Source organism: Anolis sagrei, chromosome 1 (assembly GCF_037176765.1).
Source record: "Anolis sagrei isolate rAnoSag1 chromosome 1, rAnoSag1.mat, whole genome shotgun sequence".
Classification (NCBI taxonomy): Eukaryota; Metazoa; Chordata; class Lepidosauria; order Squamata; family Dactyloidae; genus Anolis; species Anolis sagrei.
The window spans coordinates 228,117,975-228,145,852 of record NC_090021.1 but is presented as its reverse complement, the minus strand read 5'-3'; the positions used below and the strand labels follow the sequence as shown (position 1 = coordinate 228,145,852).

At 40.6% G+C, this 27,878-nt stretch overlaps 1 protein-coding gene across 17 annotated transcripts in view; it reads left to right on the top strand.

The window, feature by feature from the left end:
• The window catches only part of TNS1 (tensin 1), a 354,414-nt gene that overhangs the window by 260,450 nt on the left and 66,086 nt on the right, over positions 1-27,878 (top strand). For all 17 annotated transcript variants that reach the window (XM_060773722.2, XM_060773736.2, XM_060773781.2 and 14 more), the window contains 4 exons: positions 375-450; positions 777-906; positions 2,945-3,010; positions 3,655-3,771. In XM_060773722.2, the coding sequence (XP_060629705.2) occupies positions 375-450; positions 777-906; positions 2,945-3,010; positions 3,655-3,771 (389 nt within the window). The remainder of the gene's footprint in view (positions 1-374; positions 451-776; positions 907-2,944; positions 3,011-3,654; positions 3,772-27,878) is intronic.

Sequence of the window (27,878 nt, the reverse complement as noted above, 5' to 3'; positions counted from 1 at the left end):
CCTCCTCCAAGTAAATTTGGAAGTGACCAGAAAGTTACATCTTGTCTGGGGGGAAAAATCTCAAACACTTCTGATTTGAGAGGAAAAAAGAACCATTTTTTTGGCTAAGATATAGAGTATGTACATATTCTTACATGGGATAATTGCACCCCCTAAATACAGATGAATTTTAGAGGAGCAATCTATCAAAACATTCTTCAACATTTTTAGACTCATGAATATTTCAGAGGACCTAGAACTAGAAAGATAGCATCAGTGAGCCATGCACATCCTGTGAGGTAGATGATTTCCACCCGTGACTTAGAGACCATCCCTGCTGTCTTGAGTACTCAAGGTCTGTTCTCAGTGCTTAGCTTATTTCTTCTTCTTTTCAGCAATGTGCAGGGAGATAGCCAGACCAGCATCTGCATCACCATAGAGCCTGGACTGCTCTTAAAGGGAGATATATTGGTAAGAGTCAAATATGCATAGTTCATTTCTATTTTCTACCAACATGAAATTTTGGTACACTAAGCACTTCTTGCCCACTGATTCTATTTTGAAGATAGAAGAAGAACCCTAGGAAACATGTAAATTCTAGTCCATTTCCTCCAGGCAAATTTCAGCATCATTTTGAGGAGGAATCCAGAAGAGATGAGAGCCTGGAACCACGAAAGAGTGGATGTGTTCAAGTATAGTTGTATTCCTTTGTAGAGAGAAAGATAGAATATATATGTGAAACTGATATAAAGCTGATGGCAGTTTTCTCTTACTCATCTCTTCCTCCTTCCTGGCAGCTGAAATGCTATCACAAAGAGTTCCGCAGCCCAACACGGGACGTTATATTCCGGGTGCAGTTCCACACGTGTGCCATTCATGATCTGGCTGTTGTCTTCAATAAGGAAGACCTGGATGATGCCTTTAAAGGTAAACTTTTCATCTCAGCTGTATAAGGAGAACAACAGGGTATCAGCTTAGTTATCAGGATTAAAGTATATACTGTTTGGTCAAGGTGTTTTTATTGCTTTTTCAAGTAGCTCACATAAAATCATAGAATCATTGAGTTGGAAGGGACCTTGTGGACCATCTAGTCCAACCCCCTACCAAGAAGTAGGAAAATCACATTCAAAGCATCCCTGACAGATGGCCATCCAGCCTCTGCTTAAAAGGATATAATGATAGAAGAGGGTATAAAGAAATAGGTCTGTCTTTATTTTGTTTAAAAAGTGTTCTTGTATTTCAGGACCCTTGCAATGGTCTAGTTTGTTGGTTTGCAGAAGGGATGAAAGATTCAGTTCCAAATCTTTAGTTCGAACATATATCCTTTCTCAAATGCAATGTGGTCATTAAGTGCTGCCTTTACCAGGACACATGGTAATGTAGGCACCTCACATAAAATGTTGTATCTGGAGTGCATAGATATGAGGCAAGAAGATAGAGTCAGGTGTGCTATGTCCTGACCCCCATAAGCTTCTTATTATCTTCAGATTCAGTGGACAATGCTATTCTTTCATGATCACTGAAGTATGATTGTACAGTTGTCTGTTGTCTTGGAGACCATCATGTTTTCTCCCAAATGAAAAAATCCTAGCACCAGTCATGATTTTATTTATTTATTTATTTCTCACACTTCTCATGATATAGGGACTCAAAGTGACAAGGAGGGAGTGATTGCCCCTCACTCCTTAGTTTTATTTATTCCCAAGGAAATTGAGGAAGGGGGAGGAAATAGATTGCACAAATAGCCAGAGAATGGTTCCAAAAAACATACACTTGGGTTTATTTAGTCTCCCTATTGAATAACTTGGCAGCAGCCCATTGGCTGATTTTTCCTCACCCCTTTCCAGAAGCTTTGAAGACTGCATGAGGAGGGGAAAAGGTGGTCATTGTCAAATAAGATGGCACTCATGTGTTCTTGCCAGGTGTCATGAGCTGTAAACGCCTTTCCTAGTGAGTCATGTATTCTGTTACCGAACTAAACTGCTATTGCTCATTTTTATATCTCCTGAAGTGATCTAAAAATTTGTCTGGAAGTGTATAAAAAGAGTCTGGATGGTGTTTTTCTTCCTTTACTTCTGACTTTGCAGAGAAATTGAAATACCAGACATTATAATGGACTCCTGTCCGTGATGTAATTGCTTTGCCAGTGGTAAGCAGAGATCATTTTTGTGAGGGCCACGTGAGTGACCAAATATGGCTGTTAGCCATTCTGGAATTAATTCCTTTTAAAGAATGTAGAGACCTGGCACAGCATATTAAAGCCACAGCTATGCATTCATCTGCATCGATACTGTCTCAGAATTGTTTGATTTACTTTTAAGCTATACACTTTCCAGAGTTCTTTGGATGTTGAAAAATCTGTTAAAAATATAACAGCACAACAGTAATTCATTAAAACAATGAATAAAGGCAGCCAAACACCACCAAGATGAAACAGCTGTGTAATAATAAAATATTTCACAACCAAGGGTAATTTCAGGTTAAAAGTGCAAAGTTGTAGAAGTTCAGAAATAGTTCTTCAGATGTCTGAGTTGTTGAAAAGACTATAATGGGGCCAGCAAGTCAGCCTCTTTGGGAAAGGCATTTCTCAGATGGAGGCCACCACTGAAAATGCCCTAAGAAAAATTGAAATTGGAATTATTTTGAGTGAGACATCAGGATCCTTCCTCAAAAAAACTGGAGACCTGATCTCAGACTACTATACTTACATTCACTAACATTTTGTTGTGTATATATTTTAACCTAAAACTTCCATCAGCCCCACCCAGCATCAGCAGTGACAAGGGATTGTGGAAGCTATAATCCAAAATAGTAAGAGGGCCAAAGGTTTCCCATAGGTGCTGGGGAAGGGGACTACAGCCCCTTCCCCAAACTGGGCATTATGGGTTCACTTTCTATGTTTTCACTGAATGTATACATACTGATATACCTAAACCCTCTTCGTCCTCATTTTTCTTCATTACAGATGAGCGATTTCCAGAGTACGGGAAGGTGGAGTTTGTTTTCTCTTATGGTCCTGAGAAGATTCAAGGTATTACACCTTTCTAGTCACCAACTACTGACATAAATCACTTGCATTCCATGTCCTGTGTTTGATCCTTTTCATATCCAAGCATTACAGTTTCCTGTGTGCAGCTCCTGTGTGATCCTCTTGCTGTTCTTGTGTGTTGTAGAAATCAAATCTTTCAGGTCTACCTTGGGCTCTGATCTGAGAAGCAACTATAATGTTGATTTTTTTGAGGGAGGGGGGGAGGACAGCGATACTTTGGTCTTTCAAGTAATTGATCAGACTCCTTGAGTCAGTTCTGGATCTCCTTGGGCATTATCCAACATTGGACATCTACTGATTGAACAGCAAATCTATTGTCTTGAGGAGGGGATACAATCTTACATTCCCACTTTACTCCACCCCTTGCATGTAGGATGCTTGTTATCAAGGGCTGGAAAACATAGAGAGCCAGTTGCCAGGAAGTTCTGCAAGCTACTGAATGGAGAAGCCCAGATCCTGACATTCATCAGTGTTTTCTTTTTTAAGTCTCTGCCCTTTTACCACATTCCTCTTACCTTTTAATTTGCGTTTTTCTTTCACATGTTACTGATTTATTTCATGTCTGATCCCATACTTCATGAAATTGAGTAGCCGTGTTACTAAGACATGATATCTTTGTTCCATAGGCATGGAACATCTTGAGAATGGCCCCAGTGTCTCAGTGGACTACAACACTTCAGATCCGCTCATCCGCAGGGACTCCTATGAAAGCTTTAACCTGCATCGGGAAGATAGCATGGAGGGTAAGTGGCTCAGCATTATCTTGCACTCAGTTCAGCTTTTCAGATACAAGGATGGTTATATCCCACCTGACTGTGTAACATTTCCATAAAAGCAGATCACTTATAAGAGGCAATCATGTTTTCTGGATTACAATGAGACAAATACTATTAGCCACCACACTTTTTACAAATGCAAATTTTATATAACACAATGGTAGAGTATATGATAGTGCGTAGTCTGGCTTCTTTGGTATAATTCTGGCAGGGTCATATTATGTATGATTTTTACAGAAAATATATTGGGTATGTTAAGCCTCTAATTATTTTTGGATTCTAACTCTTGTCAGATTAGGAATATAGGGTTGTTTTTTTTTTTTGCTAATTTCATTCTCAAATAAAGCATCAAAAATTTTGACTGTTGTCTTCCCTTTGCGAGTGTGAAGCTTATTCTGCAAATAAATGCACACAATACTTTTGTGCAGAAAACAGAATATTCTGTGCAGAAAAAAATGCTTTCTCTGCAGAAAATATTGTTTCAGAAAATTGCTGTAGTTGAGGACATCCTATGCACAATACATGTTTGATGTTTTTGCACAGAAATAATTTTTTTGAGAAAAAAAAAGGAATTTTCTGCAAAAAAAATGTTTGGTGTAAACATATTTTATAAGTTGAAAATACTACTTTCTATGCAACGATCTATGTATGAACATTGCATGGAATACATTTTGAACTGTAGAGTTCAGAATTGTTCTAGAGGTGATTGAGAAACACATTTTTGACTATTTTCTCAAAAACTGACAAATATATTTCCATCTCAATCCTAGCCCATATTAATGGTGATAATTAAACATGAAATCCTGAAACATTGAATACATTTTGAGATGTCAGTAGCTCTTCAACAAAGAAAAGTTCTGATGAACTATCCAAGTCATATATAGAGAATTACCATGGTGTAGCATATAGAGGGGAAAGAGCCTCTCAATGTGAGCCTCTTATACTCCAAACATTGATCATATTTGGGATGTAGTAGTTTGAGTATTGGACTGTAAACTCTGGAGACCAGGCTGAATCACCACTAAACAATGAAAATCCACTGGGTGCCCTTGGCAAGGCACTCTCTCAGGCTCAGAAGAAGGTAAAGGCAACCACCAAACTTTCTGAAGAAACTCTGTAATAGGTTTGCCTTAGTTTCCAAAAGTTGAAAACAAAATTGAATATAAGCAGTAGGCTTGTTTGATCCAAAAAAAAAAAAAGAAAAAAGAAAAGAAAGAAAAAGGTTCAAAACTCATTTTGGATGTAGTGGTTCGATTCTAAAGTCAATTCCAATTTTCACCAAAAAAAAGTTGAAACTTCTGAGAGTTCCGAATCCTTCCTTAATGGTTTGAAAGTATTATTTCCTGTTTCATTGGGTGGGATTTACTTTGAAAGTAGTTGTTTTACACCAGAAAGGAGGGGGGGGAGTAAAGGGAGCAAATGCACCCACTGGGTTTAAAAACACTATGCAGGCTCCAAGGGGGAAGGTGGGGGGGGGGGGAGCAAAGGCACCCATTGGGTTTAAAAATGTTGAATCATTTTCCGACTCATCACTTCATTAAAGAAATGGCGGAAAAGGCTTTGGAAGGGCAAAGGGACTTCCTGTTTCCTTAAAAAGTTAGAAATCGCTTCAAAAAGCAAATCTTTTTGAATTTATTCCAAATTAATTACATTCCGTCTGAACCTAACCATCTCTAATAAGCAGGCATTGGGCAGAATTAAGGTACCCCTGCTTCTATTAATAATAGCATTAACTATCAAGCTCTAAAATGTGCTTTTTAACATAGTAATTTATATGTTAATAAGGTAAAAGTGAGATTGTTGTACAAGGGAGCAATTTCTAATACAAATAACCACAGCAGACACATTTTGTAGTCCAGAAGACAACCCACATTGTCTTTGAATCAAGAAGAGTGCACTCAGTTTGGGATAATTTGCTTGTTCCTTCCTCTTTCCAAGAATCCGATTGGCTGTTATGCTAAAAGGTTGCTTCCTTTGCCTAGAGCCAATCTCCTCTGAGGTCAGTAAATAATTCTTGGCAGTACTATTTTATTTCCCTTAGCCTTCCAGTTGCTAAGTCATGGTCCCTCCTGGCCCAGCCCATGTACATAGCAGACACTCAGTCACGGGTGGCCTGCTTGCCTCAAAGCCAGTGCATGGACAGGAATGAGGAGAGGTGGGAACAGATGAATTTTCTGGATAGCCTGAAGGTCACAGGCTGCAAATGAGCCATGCATGAGAAACAGATGGTGTGAGTCAAATGTTTTGCAAAGTGACAGAGTAATGTGTATGATACAACATCAAGGAAAGCCAAGATGTTCTGTTAAGTCTATCACCCAAAATCCTGGAGTGAGTGATGAGTTTCAAAAACGCAAAATGCTTTGGCTTCCTATGAAATGGGGACAGGGAAAGTGAGAGAACAAGCATTCCAGTTAATGAGCTGGCTGGAATGGTGTTGCTCCTCTTCTTTTTTTGCTTCATGCTTCATAGATTGGCTAGATAAAGCTGACATGGTCTAACATATGGATTCCTGCCAGAGAATGGGCACATAGGCGTAGACTTGTGATGCATATCTTGAAAGCTCAGCATGAGCTCACCACTGCTGTGACCAGAACAGGCTGTTATCATGACCAGTTTCTCAGATGGCAACACCTCTGTGCTTACATTTGGCCGGGACTGCACTGCCATGTTTGTTTGCTTCCTTTTAGGAACAGTGTTAATTTTTTGTTGGGCCTAGCTATGTCAGGAGCACAGGTATTGGTTAGATGGGCTGCTTGAAGAAAGAAGGAAAGTGACACTGTCCTATATCTAACTGTGTGTGTCAACTACAGTGAACATATTGAACCAGAAGAGTTTGCATGAGTTATGATTTCCCATCCAACAGTTTTTTTGTTGGGTGTAATTTAGTTGGGACCAGTCGTTGAATTAACACTAGGGTTAGAATCATTTAACCCTCCAGATGTTGTTGGACTACAGCTTCCAGAATTCACTGGCTATGTTGGATAGGGCAACTGGAATATACAGCCAAGCAATATCTAGAGCACTACCCAATTTTCGACTCTCATTTAGACCATGATTTTGTTGTTTCCTTTTTGTGCAGTGGCAATGAAAATAATTTCACTTTGACACTTTCCTCAAAGAACAAACAAATAGCTATTGCAGAATAGGGGGGAAATAATTGAGATAAAGATACAAAAGATATCACTCCAGTTGAGTTGAAAACTGTTTGGAAACACATTTTTTGTGCTTGGACTTTGTGGCCTTTTGTACTTAAAGTTAGAAATGTGTGTATTTCTTGCAGCCTCTTCATTTTATGGATGATCCTTATGGATGAGGCCTTATGAGAAAATAATAAAGTAGTGTGATAGAGATAAAAAGATTTTCCCCTATGAGGTTTGGTGGATAAATATCATGTTTGGTGTGATTTCCAATGAAGGCTGCAAGATAACATACAATAAAATGATTTGGTGGTTTGAATGCTGGATTGGGACTCTGAAGATGGGAATTTGTATCCCCACTCTGTCATGGAAACTCCCTGGTGACCTTGAGCAAGTCACACTCAAAGCCTCAGAGGAAGGAAAAGGTAACCTGCCTCTGAGTAACTCTTGCAAAGAAACCGTCTTGATATGCTCTTCTTAAGATCAGAAGTGACTTTAAGGCATATTACAACAACAACAACAACAACAACAACAACAACAACAACAACATTGCTACATTTTATTTTTCAATGCTGCTGGTGATTTTTACCCATTACTCATTTGGGGGTACTTTTGGACAAGTCCGAGCTTGTTGTTTAATATCTGAGAAGCAATGCGTGCACAATGCACTGTCTCCAGTGAATGGAATGCTCAATAGAAATGTCCAGATGCAGAAAAGGAACAGGCCTGTTTTATGCATCTGTGCTGAATAGGTCCCATAATATCACCTTGGAATGTACTGGAACTTGACTGCCCATCTTCCATGTGCAGAACTCATTCCATTTCCATGTAAGGTCAGCAGAGGTTCCCTTTTCCAGAGCCATTAACTTCCAAAGCACTTGATCCCATATGTAAGAAGACATTAATGATAATGGATGGGTTGTGAAAATCTCAGAGGGATCCATGCTTAAGCATTGGTATTTATGGCTTCTCCTTGCTTGTCAAGCTGTCCTGTACTTTCAGAAGACAAAAGGCATATGGAAAAAAGAGCTGGGATTGCATTTGTTAATATAGGGCTTTTCATTCCTGGCCGAAGTCCCTGCGTGACAGCTACATAGAAAATACTCAGGTAATTTAAGTCAGAAAACTCCTTGAGAGTACCCTGATCATTTTCCAGTTTGTGTGTGTGTAGATGTAAGACTCTTCTCTTCCCCCCATTCCAACTTTCACTTCCTCACAATCACAATTTTAGAAATCCTTTGCATCATTTTTCAGAGATATTGACATGACAGAGAATTTTTCATTAAATTAAAAATAAATAAAGAATCTGACCTCTTCAGCAAGACTATTGCAATTTCTTTCGATTCACTAAAGACATACTGGAAGGGTTTGGAAAAGTTCCTTTTTGGAATGCAAACTCCAAAATCCCAAATTCAGCCCCCAAAGGTAATTTCCCCAATACTACTTTATAACCAATGTGCACCAGCAAATGCATTTGGCTACTCTCTTGGCATTAAGCCAAGCACCCACGGAGGGAGTCTAGGTATTATAGTCCAAAAGTAACTGTTCCAAGTCCCAGAAAGTAGTGATGTTGGTGCAGCTGTCTTCACAGATACAGATTATGATATTGCAGAACTTTGATAGGGGAGTGGGCTCTGTGAGATATAGTTTGCTGTACTTTGAAGTAGATGTACATTTGATTGCACCTAAATCACGAACCCCCATATACTTTAATCTCCTCACAACATTTGGTTGCATGTCAGAAGACAAATGATAGGAGCATTAATTTCTGCCCAGGGATAGAAGCGTGTCTCTAACACAGGAATGTCTCTTCTTGAAATTTAATCCAAGATAATCTCCTGAGTAATTTTTGGCAATATCTAACACAGGAGCAAGAAAGCTTTTGGCCAGGTTACAAAGGACAGGGTATTAATATTTAAATGCATACTCTTTAAATAACAACCCAAGATGATAGAGACAAATTCCCTAAGCAGATTCATGTATTATAGACTTCACTGAATGGACTGCTTCCCCCTCCTCCCTGTCTGGGATTTTGACCCCTTCCTTGTCTTTCTCTCTGGTGGAGTTGAAGTTAGAAATTAGAGAATTGCAGAAAGTTATTGCTTCAGACACCACAAGTCATCACAGAGAACAGGAATTGTGAATCCTCCTTGCTATTTCCTATATATTATATAATGTCTGAGGTATTTTGAGAAAGGCAGAGGCACAAGAGGATGTAGGCAGATGTTTTTGCTGTTCTTGTTAGCTGTAATAGGTCAGTTGGGAGGGGCCTTGGTTTCCAATGAATTTGTATATGACTTTATATAATTGCTACTAATTTAAAGGAGGAACAGGACATGGCCTAACCATTGCATTTTGTCTACTCTGGCAGAAGCTCTCTTGGAAAGAGGAAACATGGTCTAAACAAGACAGAGGATTTAATCCTAGGCCAAATGTTACTTATTTACAGCTTTCCTTTCCTTATTAGGTTAGGGAACTGTGTGCAGTGTTTCTGGCACTGCAATAATAAGTGTGTGTATTGGTCAGGAGGAGCTGCTGGCATAAAGTTGTGGAAGTCTCAGAAAGACTGAACAGACTGCAGCTTTGTTCCCAAAATACTCCTGCAGAAGATCCAGGCAGCACTGGTTGCGTGGAAAAAGGATGTGACAGGGTGATAGGGTTTTCTCTGACAATGTGATAATTTCAGTGATGTTCAAAGATCTTTGAGCACCTCCTCTTAGAGGTGGAGATGAACTTGAGAAGAAATATTTTGTTAGTGTCATTGGCTTCTTTCTTTTTTTTTCTTTTTTAAAATTTATTTCAAAAAGATAGTACACCAACCATATACGTTGCAAAAATATACACATACACAAACAAACACACATATACAAACAACCCACCATACAGTTACCCCTCCACCCACCCCCAGTGCTACCCACCACCTTGACTTCCGTCACTAATCCACGCAGGACTTATTCACAACTTATTTAACCCTCTATACTTCTAATTCAATAAATTCCTCTTGTTTTTATTTCTTTGGCTCTCCCGTCAAGTATGCTAAGGCCAGCTTCCAATTTCTTTCAAATATTTCATGGTTTTCATATTTCAAATTGCTTGAAATCTTAGCCATCTGTGCATAATCCCACAGTTTATCCTTCCAATCTTTGATGCTTAATGTTTTCTCCCCTTTCCAATCTTTGGCAATTGTAATGCGTGCAGCCGCAAAGCTGTACAAACAAATTTCTCTCTCTGGTTGTTCTAATTTATCTCTGAATATCCCTAATAGGCACATCCCTGGGTTCTTTTTTTACTTTGTTGTAAATCATTTTATTTATTTCCTTTACTACTCTTTTCCAATAGACCTGCACCAGTTCGCACGACCACCAGACATGAAATAAACTCCCTTTCTTTGTTTTGCACCTCCAACAGGAACCTGTTTGTGAATTGTCCATTTTGGCTAGGAGGGCTGGGGTTATGTAGCATCTATAGAACATTTTATATACATTATCTCTAATTGAAGCTGCCACTGTAAATTTAAATCCATTGTTCCACAGGTTTTCCCAGATGTCGAAATCTATGCTTCTCCCTAAATCGTTTGCCTATGAGATCATGGAGGTTTTAACACAATTATCTTCCAAATTATAGTGTAGAATATATTTGTATAATCTGGCTATTAAGCCCTTTTCCCCTTTATCTAATACAGTTTCCAGATCTGATTTTTTTTGAAGCAAATCCCGTCTTCTCGTCTTTTTTAAATCTTTCGTATAATTGATGATATCGGAACCAATCTTTAATACCCAATTCGTCTTTCCCCCTCAATGCCCATTGGCCATTGGACCTGATAAGTAGTTCCCCATATGTTCTGACATCGTCCTTGCAGATAGGTCTCCCAATGGCTTCTATTGGCCTCAGCCACAGGGGTGTTTTGGGTTCCATCCCTAATTTGTATCTTTTCCAAACATCTATTAAGCTTCCCCTAATTACATGTTTATTGAAAGCCTTATTTAATCTCTCTCCTTCATACCAAAGGTATGCATGCCATCCGTATCTGATTCCATGTCCTTCTAAATTTAGTAAATTTATGTTCCGGAATTGTATCCAATCTCTGAGCCAGCTCATGCAGGCGGCCTCATAGTAGGTTTTTAAATCTGGTAAATTTAGTCCCCCCCCTCTCTTTGGTATCAATTAAATTTTTGTAAGCGATCCTAGCTTTTTCCCCCACCCAAATGAAATTCATGATATCCCTCTTCCACAAATTGAAGATTTTAGTCCCTTTAATAATAGGTATGCTTTGAAAAAAGAAAAGCATTTTGTGGAGTATCATCATCTTAATAATTGCAATCCTGCCCAGCCATGTTAATGGTAGCTTCTGCCAATTGTTCAAATTTCCTTTGATCTCCGACCACGTCTTCACATAATTATTTTGAAACAAGTCAATGTTCTTGCTTGTGATAGTAATTCCCAAATATTTTATCTTTGGGACTACTTTACAGTTAGCCGCTTCCTCTAATTTCCTAATAATTTAAATGTCTAAATTTTTTGTAATGAATTTGGATTTGTCTTTATTTTAAAACCCAAAACTCCATACAATTTGATTACCTCTAATAATTTTGGAACGCTCTGTGTTGGATTAGATAAAATACAAACCATATTGTCTGCATATGTTCTGATTTTGATTTCCTGGCCTTTTACTTTGAACCCTTCAATTTCATTGTCATCTCTAATTCTTACACTCAAAATTTCCAATCCCAAAATGAATAGTAATGGCGAAAGTGGACAGCCTTGTCTAGTCCCTTTCTGTATATCTATGGCTTTTGTCAGCTGTCCATTTATTTTTATCTTAGCAGATTGCTTAGAATATATTGCCCCCACTGCTTTTCTAAAGCGATGGCCCACCCCATATAAATCCAAGACCTTTTCCAAATAGACCAAGCTGACCTGGCTTCTTTCTTTTCTGCAAAACAGTTGGTGAGACTAGTGTCATTCTGGATTTGATCTGTTGTCTATGATTCAACAGAAAGGGGCTGACTTTTGAGATAAAATGCCTAGGATATCTATCTGGGATGGTTACAAAGCATTTATGTAGCTTACCTTCTTCCATTTTTGCACCTGTGTTTTGGGAGGAAAACCCTTATTATACCAATTTATCTCTGCATTTTGCCTTTGCTGGGTTTCTTCAGACTAAACAGCAGAAGATGGAGGGAGGGAGGGAATGGGGATAAAGAAATTGCCAATCTGAACCTGTGCTGTTTTCCCCCCAAAGCAGAATGAATAATTTCTGCAGTCATGCCAAATTTTCTACAACCATAAATTGTTGTCTGGCTGCAGGCTCCTTTTTCTGAAGTCTGGGAAGCAGTTGGCTTGCAGGCATTATGTGCATACAATTGTCTTTCCCAGTCATATCACGAGCTAGACATCTGCAGTTTGAAGCTTCTAGTTATATATAATTTCTTCATGCAGCACAGTTCACCAGACAGTGGTTTTCAAATGTCTTAAAAAGCCAAGGATGTTTCTGCCAATGAGGTGCCACTGACATTCATGTCACAACAGGAAAAGATATTGTCCCTAAAAGAGATTTTCAAAGCGGATAATCACATTATCTTCATTGAACTTGATTATCTGATTCTACACTGCCATATAATTCAGTTAAAAGCAGATAGCCTGGATTTTATATGGCAGTGTAGAAGGGGCCTTTGATTGTGTATTCCTGCATGGCAGAGGCTTGGACTGGATGGTCCTTGGGGTCTCTGATTCTATAATAACCAGTAAGGAGGAGGATGCAAGATGTTCAACTCATTTGGAAAGGCAAAAAAGCTAGAATTTCTTATAGGAATCTTATAGATGCAAAAGAAAGAGGATGCCTAGCACTTCCAATCATAGATATTATTATGAAGCAACTAGTTTCAGTTGGCTTAAGGGATGGATCAAACTGGAGAACAGTGAGTTATTTAATTAGAGGGCCATAATAAAAGATTTGGGTGGCATGACTATGAGTGGTATGAAAAGGGTAAGGCAAATAAGGAATTTAATAGACATATAATAAGAGCTAATCTTTTAGCAATGTAGAAAAGGTATAAGAAGGGGATTGAATGCAAAAAATCGGTTATGGCTACACCTATTGGAAGCAGCATTGAGATCAAATATCTACATAGAATCAAGTACCTATAGGGAGTATCTTACCAAAGAAAAAGATCAATGGAAACTTAATGGGAGAGAGGAGTTATGGATAAATGACTGGTTTTGCTTCTGTCAATTACATGATAAATTTACAAAAGATGCGAGGGTAGGGTTTTCAATTAGAAAATTGGAGTTAGAGAACATTTTCAAAAAGAGTAACAAAGGCCTAACCTCCAGACTATACAAATATATTTTGGAATATAACTTAGAGGACAATCGAATAAAAACTGGGATGATTTTGTGGGCTAAAGTTTTAGGGAGAAATATTGATTTGGAGGAGTGGGAACATTTCTGGGAAAAAAGTTTAAATTTTTGATAGTTGTTTCAGTTAAAGAAAAATGTATAAAATGTTTTATGACAGATATATAACCCCAGGGCTAATGGCCAAAATAGATAAAACTTGTCGAGGGGAATTCTGGAGGTGCAGGACACAGAAAGGCTCCTTTTAAACACGTACTTCTCTACAGTATAGTACATTTTTTTGGGGGGGGGGGAGGTGGTTATAGAAACAAATAATATGATCACCAAAAAACCCGGATTATTAGGATTATTCAGAAAGAGTATTAGTGTAGGAGGCAAAGAAATTTGCCAATAAAGCTGTGGTGCAGCAAGACTAACAATCGCAAAATCTTGGAAGGGGGAAATAGAGTTAACTATTCAAGATTTGAGAGAGAAAGTACTAGTATAGCCAAATGGCTAAGCTAACTAATGGTATTAGAGGAGGAAATAATGAAGAATTTGAAAATAAATAGAGGCTGGCATTTGGCTATCTGGAAAGGAAGCCAAATGTAGATTTGAAAGTAGCCACAAAGGGAATTTATTAAGATAAGAAACAAGAGTCGATAATGTTAAATATGAGATCCGCATTGAGTGGTGTCAGAGGTCTTGGGTGATGGGTTCACACGTATGAGGTAAGTGGGGCAGGGGTTTGAAAATAAGTTATAAGGGTACAGTCTTTAATATTTTGTAAATGATTTACATTAGATGGCTGTATAAAGTCTTAATATTTTAATATTTTCTTTTCTTTATGTATGTTTTTCTTGTCTTTCTTTTTTCTTATTCTTCTCCATTTGTTTTTTTATTTACACAAAACAAAACTGTAAAAGAAAGGGCTTACAAATTCACGTTTGAGAAAAAATACTCATCCTTATCACAATGTAAATGAGATCTTCATTTTTCTGTGGAATATTATCATGGAGTTTTAGTGATTAACCATTAATGAAAGCCTCTGTTTTATTAATATTGAGTATACATCAAAATGCAAAGTTCACCTAAAAAAATAATAAAAAAAGGAATTTGTGGCAGAAGCCCTTGTCTTTGCAGGAGAAAATGAGAAGCAAATTGATATACTGGACCTTACTAGCATTAAAAGCCTGGAGCTTGTGCCTCTTGTCAATTTAGAGATTGTTTTCTGTGAGAAATACCATTCTTGTTTAAAGTTGAAGTTCCCACTGCATTTCTTTTCAGCTGAGCCAAAGGTCTCATTCTACTGTGACACTGGCAAGATACTTCCCTTCCCTTGCAAAATCGTCTTGGTCATACCAAGCCTGGTCACATGGATGGGGCAATGCCAATGACATTCCCAAAGACAATTCTTCCACAATTGCTGCATTGTTCAACCACAATTCTGTCCCCCTCCTATTGAATTATGCTCCTGGCTACTGGTGAGGGCAAGTGAGGGTAGTCACAGTCTAATCAAGTACCTCATTAAGAGTTCCCTTTGGCCCGGCCACCATAAAACTTGGATAAGAGACCAACTTCCAATTCTGAAGAATGGTGGGATGTTATGGCAGCCCTGCAGAAGGAAGGAATGAGAGAAAAGAAAATACTAGCCAGAAAAGAGCCACTGCAAATGCACTTTGTATGCAGAGAACAGAGGCTGGCATTTGTCCAGGAAACTGCCCTTTCCTCCTCTTCATTCTTGGGAAGATGAGTCCTGAAATTCAAGTATATGCAATGCAGAAACTCTGTATAGTCTTGTGCATATAAACATTCCCAAACTGTGTATAGTACTGTGTTTACATATACCAGATGTACAACAAATGACATTATTTAATCAGTTTCTGAACGTTCCACTATCTAAGTCTGTTCGGGAAAACTAAAACAACCGTTACTGTTGCTAACCTATTACAGTACTGTAACCGAATGCTGGATCCAGCTTATTTAAATTTGTACCAGTCTTGGCCCAGCCTTTTAATTGTCCTGACCCATTCCTTCCCATGCCCTAACAAATAGACATGAAGAACAGGTAGGATTTCTTTTAATATATATGTACTATTGGGTATTTCTATGCTTACGTTGTTGTTATTGTTATTATTATTTATGTTACAACTCTGTATGTTCTGATGTTATTACTTGGAAACCACCCTGAGTCCCCCCGGGGAGATAGAGCAGTGGTAAAACATCAACCATTCAATGGTAAAACATCAACCATTCAGGATTTAATCCTGGATGAAAAGGCAGACCTGGCGTGCATCACGGAGACCTGGTTGGACGAGGCTGGAGGGGTTAATCTCACCCAGCTTTGCCCACCAGGTTATGCCGTGCAACACCAACCGAGATCCGGGGGGCGGGGAGGCGGAGTTGCAATAGTCTATAAAGATTCCATCTCCTTGGTCAGGGGCCCGGCCTTACAGTCGACCTTGTTTGAATGTGTCCACCTGAGGCTAGGAGACCGGGACAGAATAGGGCTGTTGTTGGTGTACCGACCACCCCGCTGCACCACGGCCGCCCTACCTGAGCTTGCAGAGTTGGTCTCGGGCCTGGCATTGGAGTCCCGGCGGCTTGTAGTGCTGGGGGACTTTCAGGAGCGGCTCAGGACTTCATGGCTTCCATGGCAACTATGGGGCTGTCCCAATTAATATCTGGCCCTACCCACTGTGCTGGACACACACTTGACTTGGTCTTCTGTCAGGGCTGGGAAGAAGGTGGCGGTGTGGAGGAGTTATCAATCTCCCCTTTGCCATGGACTGACCACCACCTGATCAAGTTTAGACTTGCTGCAACTTCTAACCTCCGCAGGGGTGGTGGACCCATTAAGATGGTCCGCCCCAGGAGGCTTATGGATCCAGAAGGACTCCTGATGGCTCTTGGGGATGTTTCCGCTGCCTTGGATGGTGATTCTGTCGATGCCCTGGTCGCTCACTGGAATAGGGAGTTGACTAGGGCAATAGACACGATTGCTCCGGAGCGCCCCCTCTTAAGTCGCCGAGCGAAACCGGCCCCTTGGTTCAACGAGGAGCTGGTGGAGCTAAAGTGAACAAAGAGGTGGCTAGAGAGCGTGTGGAGGAAACAGCCCAGCGAGTCAAACCGAACATGCCTACGCCTCTATCTAAGGGCGTATGGCGCGGCAATAGAGGCCGCGCAAAATGCTTTCTACTCGGCCAATATTGCGTCCGCAAGGAACCGTCCGGCAGAGCTGTTCCGAGTAGTCAGAGGGTTGTTGAATCCCACCTTGAGTGGGTCCCCTGACGACTCGACAGCGCGCTGTGAAGCATTTGCTCAGTACTTTGCGGACAAAGTCGCTTTGATCCGCGTGGGCTTTGACACCACATTAACTGCAGTCTCTGAGGATGTAACTCAAGCATCTGCTTGTCCAGTTTTGTTGGATTCGTTTCGATCTGTTCAACTCGACGAGGTCATCAGGGTTCTGGGAGAGGCGAGGCCCACCACATGCATCCTAGACCCCTGCCCTTCCTGGCTGGTAAAAGAAGCCAGAGGGGGTTTGGCAGAGTGGGTAAAGGTGGTGGTTAATGCCTCCCTTCGGGAAGGCAAGATTCCAGCCAGCTTAAAACAAGCTGTCATCAAACCGCTGTTGAAAAAACCATCACTAGACCCCACTCAATTCGTCAACTTTCGGCCAGTCTCCAATCTCCCCTACTTGGGCAAAGTCCTGGAACGTGTGGTGGCCTCGCAACTCCAGGAATTCCTGGTGGACACGGACTATCTAGATCCGTCACAGTCTGGCTTTAGGCCGGGACATGGTACTGAGACAGCCTTGGTCGCCTTAGTTGATGATCTGCGCCGGGAACTGGACAGGGGGAGTGTGTCCCTGTTAGTTCTGCTGGACCTCTCTTCGGCCTTCGATACCGTCGACCACGGTATCCTTCTGGGACGCCTCGCGGGAATGGGTCTCGGGGGTACTGCCTTGCAGTGGCTCCGGTCCTTTCTCGAGGGTCGCTCCCAGAAGGTGTCACTAGGGGACTCCTGCTCGACTCCTCGGCCATTGTACTGTGGAGTCCCGCAGGGCTCAATACTGTCCCCTATGTTGTTTAACATATACATGAAGCCGTTGGGAGAGATCATCCGGAGTTTTGGGGTGCGATGTCATCTGTACGCAGATGATGTCCAACTCTATCACTCATTTCCACCTGCCACTAAGGAGGCTGTTCAGGTCATGAACCGGTGCTTGGCCGCTGTCACGGACTGGATGAGGGACAACAGATTGAAAATAAATCCAGACAAGACAGAGGTACTCCTGGTCAGTCGTAAGACCGAACAGGGTACGGGGTTACAGCCTGTGTTGGACGGGGTCACACTCCCCCTAAAAGCACAGGTACGCAGTCTGGGAGTTCTCCTGGATTCATCGCTGAGCCTGGAACCCCAGGTTTCAGCGGTGGTCAGGGGAGCATTCGCACAATTAAAACTTGTGCGCCAGCTGCGTCCGTACCTTGGGAGGGCTGACTTGGCCACGGTAGTACACGCTTTGGTTACATCCCGCTTAGATTACTGCAACGCTCTCTACGTGGGGTTGCCTCTGAAGACTGCCCGGAAGCTGCAGCAAGTACAACGCGCGGCAGCCAGATTACTAACGGGTGCGGGATACAGGGAGCACACCACTCCGCTGTTACTCGAACTCCACTGGCTGCCGATTAGCTTCCGAGCACAATTCAAAGTGCTGGTGTTAACCTATAAAGCCCTAAACGACTCCGGCCCTGTTTACCTCTCCGAACGTATTCTCCCCTACGAACCATCAAGACCACTAAGATCGTCTGGAGGGGCCCTGCTCTCGGTCCCTCCGCCTGCACAAGCACGGCTGGTGGGGACGAGGGACAGGGCCTTCTCGATGGTGGCCCCTCGACTTTGGAACTCCCTGCCATTAGAGATTAGAACTGCCCCCTCCCTCATGACGTTCAGGAAACTAACAAAGACCTGGTTGTGGAACGCGGCATTTGACAACTGATTTAATTCTTTGCCCACATGAAAGGAGGATGATGAATGTGATTGTGATGGTGTTGGACGATTTGGCTCTTTTAACTAGGATGTTAATATTTTAATGTGTATGGTGCTGATATTTTAATCGTGTAATGAAGTGGCATTGTGTGGTTATTGTATATTTTTTGTATGTTAACACATGTTGTGAACCGGTCCGAATCCCTCTTTGAAGGTGAGAGGGTCGGTATATAAAACCTCGAAATAAATAAATAAATAATAAATAAATAAAGTTTTATTATATTATTATTTTGTGGCACCTTAAAAGTTAGCAAATGACTCTCTGGCATTTTAAAGGTTAGGTATAAAAATTTGTCCCACTATGTCAAAAAAAAAAAAACCCACCCTAAAAGCAATTGTTGCCTGTCTTGGAATATCTTATCAACAAACTAAATGTTTATGCCATATTATGAATATAGACATAACTGCAAAACTTCAGTGTTAACCAAAAGATACTATGAACCTCCAAATGTGTTGGATACATCTCCCAGAATCCAGCAGGCAGCAAAGGTGGCTAGTGCATTTTGTAATTTGCAGTAAATTACATTAGGCTAGAGGAAGCTGCTTTATGGTATAGGTTACAGAACTCCTTTTCTTGTACCTTATAAACAAAACAAGTTCACTTGTTTTAGATTGACAACTCAGTTAATGGTGTCATGCTAAAGCCAGCAATTGTATCAATGAGCATCTGGACTTGAGGACAGCAGGGACCATGCTTCAGTGTGTAAGTTGGGTCTTTATGGAGACTAAAGGTAGTGAGGAGAACGATGTAACAGGCAAAATGGTGAAGGCACACTCCATCTCAAGAAAAACACTGAACTCTTTACAGGTGCAGTCATTTGGCAGGGGCATCTAGAGCCCTGGTTTTTCTGAAATGCTGGATTAGCAGCATGAAGGTTGCATCTTTCCCTACACCCAGGACAGGCTGCCAGAAGCAATCGCTCCTGTTGCACTCTAATTACTCAATGGCATCGTGCCAAGAGACGTTCCTACCAGGAGAGCTTGCTGTGAGGCGGGCGACATTGCAGTTCCGTGCTGTGTCTGTTTGTCTAGAAGGTATTGTTTTTCTGTGTTGGAATCATGAACTACAATAAGAACAAGTGTAAGTCCATTTGTTTATGCACACAGTGGGTATTGACCCCCTGCTCTTTAACATGTACTTCTCTACAGTTGTTTGCAACATGCACTGAAGCTCAAATGGTTGGAATTATTAGTAAGATTTCAAGTACTGCCATAATCCTGCTACCTTGTGAAATGCTACTTTGTAATTTATCTTGTGCGAGTAGATATTTTAGTTTAATTGAAACCTAGCAAGAATATATAGCTTCATGCTATACAGTAGCATGTCCATAAGAGCAATTTGTCATGTTAAGGATTATGGCATGTGTATGTTGTGTTATCCATTTTCCAGATGTTTATTCACAAACACATACTCATGAATTTACACATTAAAAGGCTATGGTCCTTCTTAGGCCCCATCTACACTACCATATTCCAGTTTCAGAATGCAGATTAATTGCATTGAATTGGATTATATGGCAGTGTAGACTCATATAATCCATTTCAGTGCTGTTCAGTTTGCATTATATGACTCTACACTGACTACTATGATGTAATTCAAAATTGATTATATGTGTGGATGGGGCCTTTGTTTTCCTTTACTTATCTACACAATCTGCTGCTGGGCAAGAGCAGGGCTTCCCAAACTCTGGTTTTCCAGGTGTTTTGGGCTTCACTTTCCAGAATCCCTGTTCATTGGCCAAGGCACGTGAGGCTTCTGGGGATTGAAGTCCAAAACACTTCAAGGAATATAGTTTTTAAACAAACTGGGCTAGAGAACCCCTTTCTATTTATTTTTTTAAAAAATCCTTATCTGTGAAAATTAGCTTTGGAAAAGAATTAAAAGGCAGTTATTAATCGAAGGAATGCTTCAAAATCCTGCTATTTCAATTGCATGTCACTGTCCTCAATCAGAATATTTTATATATTAAATCAATTGACTTAGATGTGTTGGGAAATATATTTAACTATTTCTTAACATTTTCCAAAATAAATTAATTTCTTGGATAGGTGTTAATACGAATTAATGAGGCATGTATTTTTAAATGTATATAATTTATAGTTGATTTGGAGGATTTGTGAGTTCAGTGCACAGTTCTACATCTTCTGATGAGCTGAAAATTCAAATGGCCTTTGTTGTGTATTATGAAGACGTGCTTGTACATTTGTTACTTGCTGTTTGTATCTTTGTGCCATGAGCTAATGCAGTAGCTTCTTGTCGTCAGTGCGTCTATAATGTTACAGGCAGTCTCTTCTTCCTAAAATGTTTGCCATGCTTTCCTTGCTACAGCAAGCACGTTGTTATTTACAGTTCAGTATGTTGATCCCTCCCCATCTTTGGTATTGGTGTTTTATTCACCAAGCTAACTGTTGAAGCCCCTGTAAATCATTTCCCGTCACACGAGGGAACACAGCAATATGAGGGGTCTATATCTAGTTTGTGAGTGAGGTCATTACAGGTTGTGGCATGGAAAATATACACAGCAGCTGCTTCCAGTACAAGAGTCTTGTCTCCCTCCGGCTTGCTAATATCATGAGGGTTATAAATAATTGAATTTAGGCAGGATTTCCCACATTAGGATCATATTTGTTTACCAGTGTTGGACAGGTCAAAATTTCAACCCTTGCAGGCTAAATCCCACTGCTGTTTTTATAATGCACCTACACATACTCTCAGAGCAATCTTACACCATTTGTTTTCTTTCTTTAATGCTTGTACGCATATAAAGTTCATTTTGCTATTAGGTTAACCACAAACTCATTATAAAAAGTCCAGCTCCCATGCATTAAATTTTTGCCATAGTTTGTAAGGCTGCTCTAAGTCCTCTTTGGGTTGAGAAGCATGGGGTATAAATAAACAAACAAGCAAAATATTATCTTGCTTGGCTCCTTCAAGATTTAGGAGTAGCCTCCAAAGTGACAGAGTGGGTGGAGAGACTTGAAAGAGCTTGGTTCACTTGCAGTTCGCCAGGTTAGAACTAGATTTTAGTGGTGCTGAAATCACTGGTCCAACTTGTCTGGTAGTTACCGGCTATAGTTTCCAAGATCAGCTGCATGACTGAACTTTACAAAAGTTAGGAAGATAGAACATCTCTTTTTCTTTTCATTTCACATGTTGGGAACCCTTAATCTATTTACTTTAGACCAGGGCTTCTTAAACTTTTTCCACTTCTGGTCTCTTTCTATCCAAGAATGTTTTATGTGACCTCAGATATATAGGTATATAAGAAAAAGTATAAAAATCAAACATTTCTGGTAATAAATCAGCACTTGCAAGGCTTCATAACAGGCCGATTTCTCATTTTGTGGAGTACAACTGAAACATTTTCTGCAGAGTCCACTGTAATCACTGCATGTGGTTGGTAACGGATTTGTGTACATGGGTAGCATTCAGAAACTTTTTGCTGTTGCCAAATTTTTCATGACCCTAACATTGAGCTAAGGGGTTGGGAGCCACAGTTTAAGAAGCTGTGCTTTAGACAAGAAGTTTAGAAAAAATAAGGATAAAATATTAAAAGAATTGAGTGCTACTCTTTCAGTTTGAAAGAGACGTAGAATTCACAAGATTAAAAAAAACACCTACAGTACTTATTTTTAAATGCTTGAAGGCATGTTCAGAGAACTATCACAAAAATAATGATCAGGGTGGCTCTCTTTACTATTTGCTTTTTTACTTGGTTGTTTTAACACTATGCTCTTTAATGCTGAGAGAGCCATGTCATTAAGAAATCAGCCATTCTTGGAAATAGAGTGTTTTAGATCCTGCCACAAAACAATTATTTTTGAGTATGGAAGTTGCTGAATGGTTCAGCAGTATCAGGACAGTCATGTTCCCTCACCTATCTCCTGGAATTGTAGCAGGGATGTTGGAGCAAGGCCTGAAACCAATTTCATTAGAACCAAAATGGCTAAGATCATTCTGTAGTTTCTGCCTCCCTTTCATCCCCTTGCTCAAGAGTGACATATTATTAATTGATTGCTGATTGTTGTGTGCATGGGGCATGTATTTACTGATTCGTTGGCCAACTGTGAAGTAGTAACTTTCACTCTGTAAACCACTAACTACTCTTAATTTAATTCTACCCAGCTCCAACTACTTAAACCTTCAGCCTAGTCTTTTCTGCCACAGAGATGGAAAATAAATCTGAGTGTAACCATGCAGGACTAATAGAAATAGATCTTCCCAGAGTGTTTATTTAAGGGACTATATCTGTAAGGCTCCATATTTATCCTGTTTGTCCGGGGTTTTGTGGCTGTCTCATAAATAGTATTGAGGGCAGGATAAGAGTGGCAGGGATTGTAACCAAGCTACTGTGGGTTTTTAAACTATCCTGGGACACTGGAAAGAGTGGGGGAAATCATGTGGGAAATGTATGAAGTTCAATGTCAACATACTGTCCTTGGCAATCATTTCTCTCAGTGTATTTTCAACCACCCTGTGTTGTTGTAATTGCTTGTTCATCCTGCAGAATTCATGAAATCTGTGTACATTCCAGGGATGCAATTCTTTACTCATTTTCTTCTTGAATAAAGCAATAAGTAATTTTAGGATTTTTCTTCCTGCTGTGGGAAAGGCTTTGAAAATTGCTCAGCTTGTGAATCCTATTTGTAATTTGGGACATATTCTGAACAAAAATCTTATATAGTTGTTTTGCACAGAAGCCAGTATTTTCTGCTCATCAGTCATATTTTCTGTTCAGAAGGTAATATTTCTTTGGAAGATGATATCATGAATGATCAAAATGATGATTTCAAAATAAAAGTGAAAGCTCAAGAGGGAAATGGACTAACTTTGCCACTTTGGCAGCACGGTGGCCAGAAATTATTCTGCATTGGTCTCAGTGCAGTTCAGTCTAACCAGGCCTTCAGAGGCCCAACAGGTTCCACTCTATCCGCCCTCTTAGCTCTTCTATCTTTTCATCTTGTGATAACCTCTCATGCCAAGCACACTTAGTTCTGAAATGTTCTCAAGTTGCTTCACAAATGTGTGGTGGGAAGTCTGGATTTGGTTCTAATGCTGTAGATTCAGACTGTGGAAGGTGTGGTGCACTCTAAATCCCTTTTGCTGAGTTGCATGATAGGATATAGGTTGGAGAAAGATGTACAAATACCCAATGTGGTTTGTATAGAATTCTGAGTTTGTCTTAATGGATTCTTGTATGATCTTCCTATTCTAGTAAATGATGCTTCCGAGTGTCGAGAGTATTACCCCATTCTTACCCCCATCTTTCCCTGGCTCAGTGAGATCAGGAATTGCATAGTTTGTGGGGTGGAGCTGTTGTGCGCCTACATCACATTACTTATACAGTTCCCATTCCCTACTTGCAGCATTCTGCCTTCAGCCTATGGTCATTGAGTCTGCAATTGGTGGTGACAGTTAGGCTAATTTGGTGCATAATCCTAGTGGAATCTGCTCACTCAAGGTGAAGGGGTCAATTGGTCTGCTTTGGTGTGACCCAGAAAGAGGACCAAGAGAACAGGAACATCAAAAGAATGCATGGTAGAATTTAGAAACAATAAAAGTAGGAATGCATGTGAAATACAGAGAATGGAAGCTGATAGGTAGATGGTTGTGCATTCCACAATATAAATTTGGGAGAAGGAACAAGTTGCACAATTTACACCTTGCACAATTTCCTCATGAAGGTAATATTTTAATGTAGAGATGGGTGATCTGTGGACCACTAAATAGTGTTGGGCTCCCTCCCCCCACTCAAAAAAAAAAAACACTCTTCACATCTAGCTATGCTTGGAAGGGTAGATGGAAATTGCAGTATAATAATATGTGGAAGGCAATATGTTTGCCATTCTTTTTGACAAAAGGACTTCCTCCCCCCCCCCCCACGCCTACCCTTGGCTGCCTTCCAGTGCATCAGATATTTCCTTCTTCACCTTTCCAAAGGGACAATTTTGTCAAAAATATGTTGGGAAAGATATCTATCAAGGGAAGGGCTATGCATGGCTCTGAAGATTCACTGCATGTCCCATCTACCCTAGTTTTCATAGTCAGTGTGAGGAATATGGGGAGCTGCAGTCCAGTAACATTTCCTATTCTTACTATGCATCTCCTTTCCTTTTTGCATATTTGTTATCTTATATCTGCTTTTTACAAAGGCATGACCCCTATTTAATAAAATAACTTAAAGACCTCTGCAGGGGCGCCTGAAGCCTTCTGGTCAGGTTTTTCAGTTGCTATCAAGTAAGTATGTATGTTACCATGAGCACTGCCCATCATTCATTGCTCCACCCTATTCGAAAGCACGGTGTGTGTGTGTTTAGTCTCATCTCCAGCAAAGAATAGCAATGATCTCATTAATGGAAAGACTGCAGTGTTCAATACACCTTCAAACCACAAAAAGCTAATGGAGAAGGAAGGAGAAGGTTTGTCTGCTTTTCTTTCTGAACAGAGCCCAGTCTGCCCAGACTGCTAAAGACATTGAGAAACCCATATGAAACTCCCATCAGAAAGCATAAGGCTTTTGTTTTCATCTCTGATGTCTGCCCCCTTCCCTCCCTCTCTCTCCCTTCTTCCCCCTCATTCCTTATTCAGGTCTGTAGGGAGATGAAGGCTGCCTCCTTTCCTTTCAATAGCTGGATTAAAAGAAGAGGAATCTGCTTTATCTTATTTCCTTTTGTTGTTATGAACATCCTCTCTTCTCTGGTCTGAGATGTCAAGGTGCAGGATGATGGGAGCGTGGGGGGTGGGGGGAGTCATAGTGGCTCTTCTTCATTTCCACAGAACAGGACCTTTACTGAGGAATGAGAGCATTATAGGAAACGTGAAAACACAGCATTGACATTTACAATTCTAGCATTGAGCATAGGCTTCCTTGCTTGTTGGAAGGTGTATATTTCCATATTTGCTCTCTATGGACCTTCAAATCATTTGAGCTTTCAGATAATCCATACCCATTCCACTTACACATTTGTAGAAAGTCTCCCTCCATTCTGAAAGTTCTGCACCAGTTCAGCTGGGCTCCAGATGTAGAGCTCGGAAAAGTTACCTATCTGAACCCCCATGCCCAGAATCTTCCAGACACCATTGCTATTGACTATGGCAGTGGTTCTCAACCTGTGGGTCCCCAGATGTTTTGGCCTTCAACTCCCAGAAAACCTAATAGCTGGTAAACTGGCTGAGATTTCTGAGAGTTGTAGGCCAAAACACTTGGGGACCCACAGGTTGAGAACCACTGGACTATGGGATAATGGGAGCCATATTTCAGAAAGGAATGATTTTCCACTTCTTCCTAGATGTTTCGCTGTGAAGCAGTGGGGACATTAAATAGGAAGGCCTTATTGGAAAAGGCAATGCCCTTTGTAGTCACTTTTGATCTTCTGGTTGTTTTGTTGTGTGTGCTAATCCTGCTGGTGTCTTTCATATTAGCACCCAAACCTGGAAAATAATAATAATAATAACAATAACAACTTTATTTTTATACCCCACCTCCATCTCCCCGAAGGGACTTGGGGCGGCTTATATGGTGCCAGGCTCAATAGTGGAGTTAAAACATAACATATTAAAATCACATCAACAAAATATAACAGAAACAAAATAACAGAATACAAACAACAACAACAACAACAACAACAATATATATATATATATATATATATATATATATATATATATAATTATATGTATATGTATACACATATATATATCTCAAAATATCAGGACCAACAACCAGTGGTAAAATTCAGTGTCTCGTCGTGAGTGGGCGGACTGGTGCCACAACAATAGAGGATAGAACTAGTAAGGTGCATGTATCATATAGCAGCAATAAGTACAGGGTTAGTCAAAATGCATAGGCCAATAAGCCATTCAATTGAATGGCTTAGTATAAAAAAATTTATCAATAAAGGTTGGAATATAACCGTGTTAAAGTGCTTAAGGACAGTTTTTTTTTCCTTTTTGTGTCCTAACTGGGCTCAGCTATCCAAAGAGTTGCCTAGTCAAAGGTGCAGTGGAACATCCCGGTCTTTAAGTCCTTGAGGAAAGTGGACAGGGAGGGTGCTAGCCTGATCTCCCTGGGGAGAGAATTCCAGAGATGGTGCTTTCCCTCGTCCCCACCAACCACACCTGAGATGGAGGAGGAAGGGAGAGAAGAGCCTCCCCAGAAGATCAATTGGGTTCATAGAGGAAGATGTAGTCACAAAGATAGGCAGGTCCCGAACTGTTTAGATCTTTATAGGTAATGACCTGCACCTTGAATTGGGACTGGAAACTTATCAGCAACCAGTGGAGCTGTTTAAATAGGGGGGTTGATCACTCCATGTAATATAGCTATAAATATATAGCTTGTTGTTGCCCAGGTCGTGCTGAAACTGCCAAGTGGATGACGAAGAGATGGGCATTGTATGTGTTGTTGTTGGCTCCAGAATTTGTGTTATTCCCTTCTCTTTGTTATATGAGCAAAATGAAGGTGCTCTCTTTTGCTTCCCAAATTCCCTTCAAATGTAAAGCAGTTTGAGTAACTGATCGCATTTGGTTGGAATGACCATTTTGGAACGTGCACTTGGTAAAGCTCTCCCTGTCCTGCAGCTGGCTGTTAACACTGCAGTAGCATTCGATGTCTCTAACTTCCAACCTCTGAACAGCTTTTGAAAAACAGGCCTTAAACTCCATAGAGCTAGTATCCCATAACAGTGAATTGCCAGCTCTATGCCCTTTGCCACACACATTTGGGCAGCTGACTGAGTTAAAGCAGGGGACTGGCACCTCCACTGCCTAGGAACATCAAGGGAAGCAATTGCCTAGGGTCTTTGGAGTGGAGGAAGAAAACATTGCTGCATCAATGTCAGCGAAAAATTGAGGAGAGAAAATGTGTTCCTATTTTGTTTTTTTTAAATTTATTTGGGTGATTTAAACCCTCAGTACTCTAGCTTCAGAAAAAAAAACTATTAAAATTTGACATTCTTCTCCCCTTTGCCCAACAACAACAACAACACAGACTTGGAAGAATTGACTTTTTGGACTACACCTCCCAGATTCCCCATGCTGATAGAAGGATTCTGGGAATTTCTTCCAAAAAGATAACTTTCCCAGGCTCCAGAAGGTGGAGAGGGAAGCTAGCCCCATCCCTGTTCTTCTTGAACAGCAGCTGGAAAAATGCTGCTGTGGTTGCGTGGGGTCCCTTTGGAAGAAAAAGAAAAGTTTTGGCGAGTGTGGAATGGAAAGGAATGAGCTGGCTCTGTCCCTGGTCTCCTCCCCCTAGGGCAGAACTGTCTCCCTCCCTTCCTTCCCATTGCTTTCCACTCCCTTCTGTCATTCTGGCTTTTTCTCCACCTCTTTCCCTCCTCCTCCCCCCTCTTCCCCATCACATTGCACTCCCCAAGATTCTCTCTTGAGTTGAGCCTTTGCCTGGCTGGGGGCTCCAGCCACCTTTCTTCCCAGCTCTGGGTTCACTCAGCCTTCTCCTGTGTGATGTCATCCTGAATTCACATAACTGCGGGATGATAAGTGAACCCCCAGGGATTTGACTGGCTGAAATTACAGACAGGGCTTTATCC